Genomic DNA, 12522 nt, shown 5'->3' with positions numbered 1-12522 from the left:
TGAAAACATGGGGTATGTATACATGTGTTTGAAGATTGTTTTCCAAGTGGTTGTATAATTTACATTTTCAGCAACATTATATAAGAGTTCTAGTTGCTCCATGTTTTCATCAGTTTGTGATATTCTTATTTTTTGCCATTATGTTGGGTTTGAAATGGTAACTCCTTGTGATTTTAAAGTGTATTTTCCTGTTAAGTCATGGGGAAATATTTATCGATCATTCTAGTTTCCTCTTCTATGACATGCTTCGTCAAGATTTGTGTCTATTTCTGTATTGGGTCAACCTTTTTTATTGATTTGTAGAAGTTCTTTATATATTCTGGATGTTAATCCTTTGTCGATGGTATGTACTATAAGGACCATTTATTTTACTAGTAAAGCTATCTGGATTTTTAATTCTCTTTAAGGGATGACTTCATGCCACTGTTTAAAAATTTTAATGGTTGTAGTACCATTAAATATTTCTGTTCAGAGTTAGTATTGATGGGTTATATTTTCTAGGATTTTGTTCATTTCATATATGATTTAGAATTATTACTCATAATATCCTATTAACTTTATGTCTGTAGCATATGGAAGTGTCACCTCTTTTTCATCCCTAATATTGCTTATTTGTGCCCTTTTTTTTCTTGATCATTCTTGCAAAAGGATGGTCAGTTTCAAAGGGTCTTTTCGAAGAGCCATCTCTTTTTTTATCTTCTCTTGTGTGCCTACTCTGTGTGCCACTTTACTGCCTCCCCTTATTCTCATACACACATGAACATATATATGTACACATACACATTGCATATGCACAAACATATATATATATACATGTGTAATTATAAATGTATGGATAGCCTGCATATCAATTCAGGATTGTTTTTGGTAGAAATAGTTTTTTCCTACCTTAAATGAGAGAGATAACTGAGGAAAATTCAGTTGGCTGTCTGTGGCAGAGACATTTCTTCTCTTGTCTTTTCCTTTCTCCTCGTATCATTATTATTTTTCCCTTCTGCTTTCTATAGGTTTATTTTGTTTATTTTTCTAGCTTCTGAAGTTGATTGCTTAATATATTAATTATCAGCCTTTTTTAATAGCGTTCAAGATTATATATTTTCCTCTAAATAGCATTTAAGCTATATTCCACAAAGTTTAATATGTAATGTTATCATTCTAGCATTTTCTTTTTATTTCCTTTATGATTTTTTTTCTTTGCCCTATGAGGTATTTACAAAAGTGTTTCTTAATTTTTAAGATAAAAGACATTCCTTCTTTCATGTCTTCTTTTGGATTACATTCTGTTAGCTCATTTTTCCTTCTTATTAGCTTGGTAATTATTAATTTTGTTCCTCTTCTCCTTATTGGTTATCCTAGAAATTTTAATGTATGTATTTAACTTATCAAAATCTTAAGTTAATAAATATCCCTTACCCTCATTCTGAACAATATAAGAACCTTAGAAGACTTGAATTCCACACGCCTCATGCTTTATATGCTGTTCTTGTCAAGCTAATCCTTTTTTTTCTCTCTTCTCTTGGCTGAATTATTGTAATTTATGTCTTATTTCAGTCCAGAAAGTCTCCTAGGGTATATTCTTTTGTCTCTGATGTTTTGGATTTCTGGTCATCTTACAGATGACCAAAGTCAATTTGCACATGCCCAACTCTTAGATCTTTTGGCAGGTCTTTGGTAGTATTCTTTATTCAGCGAGTTTTCATACAGAATGATGTAACAGGAAGAAAAAAATAGAGGAAAATATTAAATTGTTGGAGTTTTCTGAAAAAGAAAGTTGACATTTGAGCAGGGTGTTGAAGCCTGTGTATGAGATGCCAAGTCAGAGAAGGAGAAAGTTATTGGGGTAAATAAATACAGTAGGGTGATAATCAGAGGAAACTGCAAACGTATGGGTGGGTTCATGATATTGTAGCTGATAGTTAGGGTGTTTGTTAGGAAATGAGGGCGAAGTTTTGAGCTGATGTGGCCCAATTTGCCACTATGAAATATGTTAGTAATCTATTAGGTTCTAATGTTGATGGTGATTGTTAACATTCCTGAAAATAATGAATGAAATAAGACACTGATTGAAAGTTACTTTATTCAGGGATTGGGATAAAAGTAATTATGATCTTATAATTTAGTACTGTGAAAGAGAATATGTCTTGCCATTGCCAAAGAAATTGGCAATATAATAGTAAAAAAAAATGGCTAGATTTTTGTGGCTGAATAAGAATCTTTAAAATAAGCTTAGATTTTAAACAGCCATAAATATAGAAGAGTAGTGTGATTCTAACAAGAATAATAACAAGATTCCTAAAACTGAAAATAAGCTGGGAAGTAGGAAAAATGGTGAGAACGGTAAATTGAATAAACAAATCCAGGCCTTTTTCAAAATAGGTTCAGAGTTAAATGAAGTGATGAGGGCATAGGTGTGCTGCTTAGTGTATGGGAGGTTGCAATAATCATTGAGGAATTCAGGGAGTTCATATTTTGCTTTTGTCTTCAAGGGCAAGGAAAATTTTGTCAGACTGATAATGTGTAAAGTAAACATTTTTAAGAGGGACTTGAAATCCAAGATAAGTAGTGCTTTGGGGGACCGTGATTTATTTTCCTTTTAACGCTTTCTTGAGCCACTTGTTCTAATTTGGTTATATAGCTTTACCTCTTTTGGTAAAAGAGACGTAAATTTATTGATTACACATTCTTTAATAGGTCTTTATATTTGCTACAAATTTTCTCTGCACTGAACATGCTTCTATATAAATTATTTTGAATTTGGCCCACTACTTTATTGGAATAATTCCTGTGACTTGAAACTGCTGAAGCATAGGATATACATATTTACATTTAGAGTGAAAATTCAAAATTCCCTCTAAATGTAAGACAGTCCTCATATCCTCTTTCCCAGTGTTTGTAAATGAGAGTTCCCTCTTTCCTGTACAAATATTATGTAACTGTACAAATATTATATGTCAGAATTTTTAATCTTTGATGATGTAATACTGACAAAGAACATCAAACTTGATCATCACATCATTAAAAGTCATTTGTATATCACTTCCCTCTATGTTCTCATTTTTCTTGGAATGTTTTAATTTCTCATGAAATAATAGTTACTTTTTACTGATTACTAAGGGCTCATTTATGATGAACAATGTCAGTCTTCTGATTTTCATGTATTGCACATGAAAGACCACATTTTCTTCCCATTCAGTTCATTCTGCTGTTTGATTTTTGCTTGTACAGAATTTTATGTATTCAAATATAATCATTTCCTGTTGCATAGCTTTTGTGTTTTGTGTTTTTCTTACAAACATTTACATTACTAGCATACATATGTTTGTATTCTATTTTCTCAGAATTATTTCTGTCATTTCTTTATGCACGAGTCATTTCTTTGGTTTTAAAGCAGTCAGCAGTTGATAGTTTTTTAGTTTCTCAAAAATTGTGGGAAATGGAGGTAGCAGAAGAATGAACGTAAGCAAGTATAAGCCTATTGAATGCAACAGGAGTAGAATCTTCCCCATTTTCAGTACACGATGGGGACTTTTTGAAATCAACTTTGTTTTCACAAATCTGGAACTTAATAATATTTGTTGAATTTTATCTTTGTATCTTTGTTGAATGGCCATGGTATACTTAGGTGAGTATATAGCTTACATGAAAATTTGCCCACTAGATGGTGCTCCTACAGAAGAGATTTGTACATATATAATCAGGGCTTTTTTGTTGTTGTTGTTGTTCTTTTTTTTTTTTTTTTTTCTTACTCTCATTTTCAGTCTTATCTTCTCTCAGTATAGTTATATGTTTTGAAGTTTAATAACCCTTTATAAAGGTAAAGGGGTAAAGAAAATGAATAATATGTTCTTTTTACAGTGGCTTCGTAGTTACTTAGTAATTTTCTTTAGTATTTTAGAGTTTCAATTTTTTTTCCTTTTAGTCCTTCAACTTTTTAAGAATTTTCACTAGGTTTATTTAATAGTTGCCTTTGTTACTTAATACGCGAAGCCTGGGTTTCTTTGTGAGTTTGGAAATACGTACAAATAATTGGTGTCCTATCCTGTATAACATTTTGAACTATCTTTGCCTCCACTTAATGTTATAAAATTAAACATTTTTTGCAGTCATATATTTTTCATAATCATATTTTAGGTTACATAATAATCACTGAATGGATGTAGTTCTATAGATTAAATTACTTTCACTTTGTGAAAAAGAAAACTGTATAGGAAGAAAGAATGTTAATTCTTTATATAGCATATCAAAATATTAATAGTGACTCGTTGTCCGTTAATGTATCTGAGTATTATTTTTAAAATTCATGATTTTAAATAGACCTTCCAGGTTTTTCAAGAATGAGCTTAAATTTTGTTTTAATGGGTGGAGTTTATTTTTAGCCCTGCTATTCTAGAGCAGAGATCAGTGAGAAGTTGGTTGCGTTCTCCTCTTCCCAATCAAATCATGTGAAACCGTTTGTGATTTAGATGTGCACATGGGTTTGTATCCATGTACTGGCTGCTGGGTAATGGATGAGGTGATCCTGGGCATGACAATAGGACATTTTCATAAAACAGCCTGTTTCAAAAGTCAAGGCTGTTTTCTTGACATGAGTGGATTTGAATAGGAAATCCATACATTGAGAAGTATTTCTTCTCTATGCTCAGGGAAAATATGAAATGGAATGATCTGTCAACCTTAGATTATTCCCAAGTTCTTTGGCACTACAGGAGAAGAAATATATGCACATTAAGGTCTTGCTGTGTTTGCACCTTGAGGTAGGGGAGATGAGTTTGACTTTTGTATTCATTATTTTCATCCATACTAGTCCAGAATAATAGAGCCTTTATCAATTTTATGCTTTTTTCTTTCCTTGGGTTTTCATCAGATATGAATCAAGGCACAATATTTTGGGTCCACACCAAGTACTACAGCACTTGGTATAAACCTTACTAATTAGGTTTTTTTTTCCCCACTGTTTTAATTGTAGAATGTAAAATATATACATAAAAGTCACAACTTTCCAAGTGCAATTTAACAAGTAGCAAATTTCAAAGAATATTAAAGGTTACAATTCCACAGTTTCAGTTATTTCCTTATTATGGAATATAACATATATACAAAAAGGTAATGTCTTTCAAAGTATGATTTAAACCAGTGGATACATAGGAAATTTCCAAAGTTATTATGATTATAGTACCATATTTTCAGTTATTTCCTTATTGTGAAATACAACATATATACAAAAAGGTATAGCTTTCAGACTACCATTTATCTAGTTATAGAACAAATTTCAAAGGATGCTATGGGTTACAATTTCACCATTTCAGTTCTTTCCTTCTAACTATTCTAATATTCTAGCAACTAAGAAAAAGAAAATTACATAAAGATTCAGCATTCATAATCCTTTGTTAAATTCCATCTTGTCTGTTGCCACCGTTTGCTCTAGTTCAGTCACTTTCCTGATCTTCGGGAATGTCTATGCAGTGACCACCCTAACCTGTTCATTTTGAAAAGGGGTGTCAACTTTATGAGCAAAGGGGACACATCTAGTTGATATTCTTAAAGAGGCTGTTGCCTCTAGGTTTTGGGACTTAGCTGGCATAGAGCACTCTGAAGGGTCTACGTTTCTGATGAATAAACTTAGTGAGTGAAACCTTTATAGGGATCCGGGCACTCTTTAAGGTTTTCGGGACCACTATTGACTTGGGCCTATCATATTGTGGTCATTTGGCTTATCTAGGTGAGATTTGCATAGGAGTAACCTCCAGGACAATCTCCTAACTCTATTTGAACTCTCTTAGCCCCTAAAGCCTTATTTTGTTGCCTTTCTTTCCCCCCTTTTGGTCAAAAAGCATTCTCAATCCCTCAATGCCAGGGTCAGGCTCATTCCTGGAATCCATTTCCCACGTTGTCAGGAAGGGTCATTCAGTTTGGGGGTCCTGTCCCACATTGGGGGGAGGGTGATGAATTTATTTGCAGAACTAAGCTTAGAGGGAGAAAGTCCACATTTGAGCAACAAAAGAGGTTGTCTGGAGGAGACCCCTAGGTGTAATTACAGCTGAGCTCAGCCTCCTCTCTACAGCCATTAGTTTCACCTGAGCACGCCTTAATATCAAGGGCTTGACTTATAAAGTAGGGGGTTCCTAAGTTCACATAGCATATGTGCTGTCCACAACAATCCATCCATATCTCATGTTATCATCACTTAGTTGTAAATGCTCATAACTCTTCATTTTAAACAATTCTCATGAATCAAAACATCTGGTAGGTCTTGTCAGCCCCTAATTATTTGTCCCTAGTATTTGTGTAATGCTAGTGTGGTATTCCTATTAATATAGTCCCTAGTATGCAGTATGTAAATTTTTCCCATATTCCCTTCTGTTGTCAACTCTCTGTGCTAGTGTCATACGTTAGAAGTAGTATATCATGCAAGCTCCTGTCTATATTTGTGGTGCTGATCTGTGGGAAACATGCCTTTAAACAACCCCTTTCATTCCTGTTCGCCTTCAGTACAGCTTTTATACTTATAATCCCATTAACAAACACTTGTTACCCCTATCCATTACCATACCTTTGAATTCACCATCATTAACATATCTGGACATATTAGGTTATCATTCCCCCTCTCTAGCTGCTGTCTATCACAAGGTCCCGAATTATCTTATATTATAAGACATTGATTTTACATTGTTCAAATAGTTCATAGAAGTGGTAACATACAATATCTCTCTTGTTTGTGTCTGAATTATTTCACTCACAGTTATTTTTTCCAGGTTCATCCTTGTTGCCATATGTTTGAGGACCTTGTTGCTTCTTACTGCTGCGTAGTATTCCATGATATTTATATATCACATTTTGTTTATCCACTCATCTGTTGACTAAATTAGTTTTTTATTAAGTACCTGGTTCATAGTAAAGCATTTCTTTTTAGGTGATCTTCAGTTTTTCCCCTCAGCGAGGATTCTTAGGGTTTTCCTCTATTTCTTGGCTCCAAATGGATGGGATAAGTCTGTATAGGGCCACAGAATTGCTGGTACTGCCTGCACAGTCCTTGGGGAGAAGCCCCAAACTTTCTTCTATAATTTCTGTTGCAAGGCATTTTACGCCCAAAAGTGTCACATGGCTCTTGTCCCTTATTGAGCATATGTCTGTATCTTAGAAATGGAGTCATAGAAAGCATGAGCCAGCATTTGCAATGGACACCAAGGTTGTAGTTTGCCAGTACTGCTCTCCAGTAGGCTGCATATATCTAGTTGGTGCTGGTAAGCACATAGGTAAGCAAGGTTTTGTCAATCCATATCTGAAAAAATAACTATGACTGCATTTGGGATTATGGTATGCTTATGTCAATTTAAAAATTAATTATTCCATTATAAATTATATAAACCAATTATATAAATTATATAAACTTATATAAAAGTAAATTATAAAGCAGCAGTTTTTTTGTATATTTATTTAAATGACCATATATTATAATATGTATCAGCATAGTGTTAATAGAACAGTCTTAAGAGTTTGTGGTTCTTAGAATAATTTAGGGAGCTTGTTAAAAAACTGAAAATTCCTACATCCCATCCCTTGAGATTCTTGTGGAGAGAAGGCACCAATCTGTATTTTATATCAACACCACAGGAGAGTCTATGGTGGTCTACTACTATGTTGAGAAACACAGACCTAGATATTAGATGTTAGAAAACATCCACTTAGCAATTAAATAATATTATTTTGTTAACCAAAGTGATATTTATATTGAATAAAACACATTTCAATGTTTATAAAACAAAAAACTTAGTAACATTGCGTTCGTTTGCTTTTTAATAAAGAATAGAGATCTATCTTAGATCAATAAATTTTTACAAATTCATAACATTGTAATCTTAATGATTATAATATATGCGAGGCATGGTGCTCATAATTTGTTTATTGATGATAATTCTTTTATCATAAAAGTTCCGGAAGTCAAATATTTATTTTGCTAATCTATTAAAATGGATATGTTGCATAAAATAATTTTGCTACATTACAAATAGAGTTCCCTTTATCATTAAATCCTTAGGATTTAACGTGATAGTACCTTTAAAAAAAACTTAGAGCTGCTGATGCTAATTAACATAAGCGTCTTCATGATGTAGAAATGTGTTTGTGAATGACAAAAGCCTCCTGAAAAAATTATTTTAAACAGTCATAATTGTTGGCAGAGAGAATCCTCTTGTATTTTTTAATTCTTTTCCTGTTTATAATTTATGTAAGAAAAAATGCCATTGGATTTTACTAAAGGCTGTAATTGAAACTTAGTAATCCAGGTTTTCTCCACCCAGTGTATTAAATCAGGCAGCCCCAAAGGTTTTATGTAGTCCAGTGTTTGTAACAGCCTTCTTTACCTGCTAATCGACCTCACTTCCTGGATTTCAGTCCGTCTAGTTATCAGCTAACAAAAGAGCAGCTTTTGGTTCCTGCAGATGCTGGTGAAAAAACAATCATAAGAGAGAAATTCACCTTATGCCGTCTTTTTTGTCTGCAAAAATAAACTCAGCCGTTATACAGCTAACAGGCACAGAGGGAAGATACTGCTCTTTCATGGGAAGAAATTATAGAGAAATTGAGCATCATTTCTCAAGGCTTTTATTTTCCCTGATCTACAAGTGATGCTGCTGTAATTCTAGCTGCAGTCTTTACTGATCATTCACCACTCAGCAGCTGGTAGAGAAGTAAGACTGCTTGGCAACCACCTGCAGGGCTGCAGAGATGAATTACATTTTTGGAAACAACACACTTCTGTACTCTCGAGCCAGTCGAGGAGGCAATACTAGTTCTAGCCATGGCTCGGTAGGCCCAAAGCAAAAACACTGGGCAAAAAAGGGCTCATCAGATGAACTGCAAGCTGAGCCAGAACCTTCACGCTGGCAGCAGATAGTTGCGTTTTTCTCTCGAAGACACAGCTTTATTGACTGCATTTCTGTAGCCACCAGCTCCACCCAGGTAACATACCACTTGTTGAAATTATTTTCAGTATATTTCTGTTGACGTTTGATTTGCAAAAATGTGTTAGTACAGGTTTCTTTTTAAAAGCGTAGTCTTAATGCACTGAAATCTTTGATGTGCAGAAATGTATGTTTTCGGTCCATCTATGCAGGTCTTTATCACGAAAAGGGGCACAAAAAATATTTTCCCTTATGCTGTTATGTAATGCCAAACAAAACAGTCTCAGTTTTTGTTGAATGGCTTCTCTAAAAATATGAAACCATTGATTCATATATTAAAACGTAAATTAATAATGCTTATCTCTATTTTTAGACTGTGTTAAATGTTATAAAGTATGATGCCTAGCCAGAGAGAATATCTGTTTGACTAGCTTTTATATGACATTAGATAACCTTAGTGAGATTCTTATTGTAAAGGAACAGAAGGTAATTTGAAACATTTCCATTCTCCAGTATTTGGAGAAAAAAAAATTTAATATAGCTGGCTAGTATTATGTATATTTATATCTTAAAAGTACATTAAGTTATGGTTTACTTGAAGGGATTTGCTGCATCCTGCCATTTCTATAAATATGTATTATCTAGGGTTAACTTGAAGTTAATCAACTTCTGTAATTACATGATCTTTTGAGTTTTTTTCATATATTCAAATGACATTTTAAAGAGGTAAGAAAAAATACTAAAAGTCTCCAAATATTTTTTTAAAAAGTAACATACCTTCCTTTTTGAGAAAATGAGTATTTAAAATAGGAGGAACAAATGAATGAAAATTACTAGTTTGAGTGAAATACCTATTGTTTGGAGTAGAAGGTTAGTTTGGGGGAGATATTCTTAATTTCAAATATATAACAGATATTCATTCAACTTCAGTAAAAACAGAAGGATAAGAATTAGTCTAATTTAAAGACAAGTTGAGAATGCTTTTGTTCTTTGGCATCAATAATATTTAAATTAACAAAATATATACATATGCCTACACATTCCTTAGAGCCTTAGAAAATTAAATTCCTTTAAATCATCTTTTAAAAATAACTAGAAGATACACAATAAATATGAACTATAATTGTCAGCAGTTTCTTGTTTTGGGCTACTAGAATTGTCTTAATTTTGATTTAAAAAATAATCTCAGCTTTCTTAAGTAAAAAATTATACTTATCTTTCTTACATATTTTAAAGAGAATTGGAATTAATGGGGGTAGTAGCAGTCAATTATTTTCTTGTAGGCACTGAAGTTTCTTAAAATCAAACTCATTTAGTAGCAGTGATTGACTTAACTCTTGGATTGAAAATTGCCCCAAGAATTTAACTAATTGATTTTGGCTGCAGTTACACATATCAAAAAAGGACACAAGGAACAAAGCTTTAATGTTTGGTTTTCTGTGTGGTGTTGCTCATTGTAGATTAATATTAAGTGTTTTCCATTATCAACAAGAAGGATGTCAAAAAGTTTAACAGACTTTATATGAATATTATTTATATGTGTATGCACACACAACCATTCATATATCTGTACTTAATCTTAAGTTAGTATCTCATTGAGGTCCTACAAAAGAAGACAGGCATATTAATTCACTTAGAACTATTGTAATCACAGAGTTACATGGTAGTCACTTAAGAGAGCAAAAAGTTGCCATGATACTGCACTAAAACAGAATCAGAATTTTAATAATGACCTTTATTTGCAATTGAAGTGACAAAAGTATTTAAAAATTTTCACCCCTTTTAGTTCAGATCATTTCTGTATACTGATAAATGAGTTAGTTTTAATTTCTTTTATTTATCTTTCTTGACGCTTGTCTTTTTTATTACCTTTGCATTTCACTTCTAGAAGTAGAGACATAAGGTCAGAGGTTGTAGTTTTATTTCTCCTACTCTGGAGTACCAGTATGTCACTTTTCATTCTGTACATTTTTCTAACTGATGAAAATTAGTTGGTTATTTTATCTATCCAAATATTGTGTTAGAATACATTAGAATTCATTTCACCGGACAAAATATTGGATCTCAATTCATGATAGAATGTATTTCGTCTACTGAGCCTCATATCAGGCAATTTTGTTTTGTAGTTCCAGAATGGATTTGTGTTTTTTTAAAAAGAAAGTAGATTAATGGAATTTCTTAGTGATTTGTTGAACATCTACTATATACCTATGAACATAATAGTATGATAGTGTTTTGTACTGTAGTGGACTAAAGCAGAGGTGATTACTAGGTCTCTCATTTCGAAGTTGTTATAAAAATTCCTTTCTGAGATTTGATAGCAAGATTAACTTGGAATCTAATTCTTTATAACTTTGCCATATGCTACTTTCAGCAGATTGGAGATTTGTCATTAAATCACTAATTTAATTAGTTTGAAAATCGTTGCTCTGATTTAATATCCTCCCCCAATGTATGACCTACAAATTAAAGGAAAATTTACCTTACTGATTGGTTTAAATTACTTTTCTGTTGGAGGTATTCATGTTCATAACTGAGATTATGTTGTGAGATTTCTACTTTAGTATTTGGCACTTAGTAGGAAATCAGTGTTTTTTTTAAATTCAATTTTGAGATATACTCACATACCATACAGTCATCCAAAGTGTACAATCAGTTGTTCACCTTCCATCATGTAGTTGTTCATTCATTACCCCGATCTATTTTTTGAACATTTTCCTTGTACCAGAAAAAGGGAAAACAAAAATAAAAAAAAATAAGAGTAAAAAAAGAACACCCAAATTGTTCGCCCCCTCCCGCCATATTTTTCCTTTAGTTTTTTGTCCCATTTTTCTACTCAACCATCCATACACTGGATAAAGGGGAGTGTGATCCACAAGGCTTTCACAATCACATTGTCACTCCTTGTAAGCAACATTGTCATACAGTCGTCTTCAAGAGTCAAGGCTACTGGATTGCAATTTGATAGTTTCAGGTATTTACTTCTAGCTATTCCAATACAATTAATGTTTTTTGAATGATAAGGAAACCAGGTGGTTATAAATTTCCTCAGGATCCCACCTCTTATAATAGGCGTTGGCACATAGTTGATGCTCAATAAACATTTATTGAATTTATTCGTTAATTTCCATTTCAATCACCTGAACCCTGGTATCATGATCTTTCATGATGTATAAAATGCCCTCATGATTCCATATTTCTTGGGTTTTCTCTCTTTCCTCACCAGTGCCTTTAGTTCTTCACAGCAGCTTCTCTCTTCCTTTACTTCCCTTTTCTTCCCCTCCATTCTTCATTTTATTCTCTGTCCACACATACTCCCTATGTACCTGATTTTCCTCACCGCTTTCAGTCTCCTCTCAATAGTGATAATTACGCAGCTTATGAACTATCTCTAATTTTATTATTTGGTTGTGTCCCAAAAGTTTACATTGTGGGATATTTTGTGTTTGCTTTGTTTGTTTGTTTGTTTGTTTGTTTTATTGAGATTGTTCAGATACTATACAACTATCCAAAGATCCAAGTGTACAGTCAGTTGCCCACGGCACCACCATACAGCTGTGCATCCATCAACACAATTTTTTTTTTTCAATTTTTAGAACATTTTCACTACTTCAGAAAAGCA

At 32.9% G+C, this 12522-nt stretch overlaps 1 protein-coding gene across 20 annotated transcripts in view; it reads left to right on the top strand.

The window, feature by feature from the left end:
* The window catches only part of DLG1 (discs large MAGUK scaffold protein 1), a 369115-nt gene that overhangs the window by 130345 nt on the left and 226248 nt on the right, over nt 1-12522 (top strand). The window contains exon 1 of one of the 20 annotated variants that reach the window (XM_037837820.1): nt 8453-8958. The exons of 18 other annotated variants lie outside the window; for them this stretch is intronic. In XM_037837820.1, the coding sequence (XP_037693748.1) occupies nt 8725-8958 (234 nt within the window). In that variant the 5' untranslated portion in view covers nt 8453-8724. Of the gene's footprint in view, nt 1-8452; nt 8959-12522 lie in introns of those variants that run through there. One more of the 20 variants, XM_037837826.1, reaches the window with a different exon arrangement.

This window comes from Choloepus didactylus, chromosome 1 (assembly GCF_015220235.1).
Source record: "Choloepus didactylus isolate mChoDid1 chromosome 1, mChoDid1.pri, whole genome shotgun sequence".
NCBI classification, from domain to species: domain Eukaryota; kingdom Metazoa; phylum Chordata; class Mammalia; order Pilosa; family Megalonychidae; genus Choloepus; species Choloepus didactylus.
Note: the sequence above shows the minus strand (reverse complement) of the source record. Positions and strands in the feature narration are given on the sequence as shown.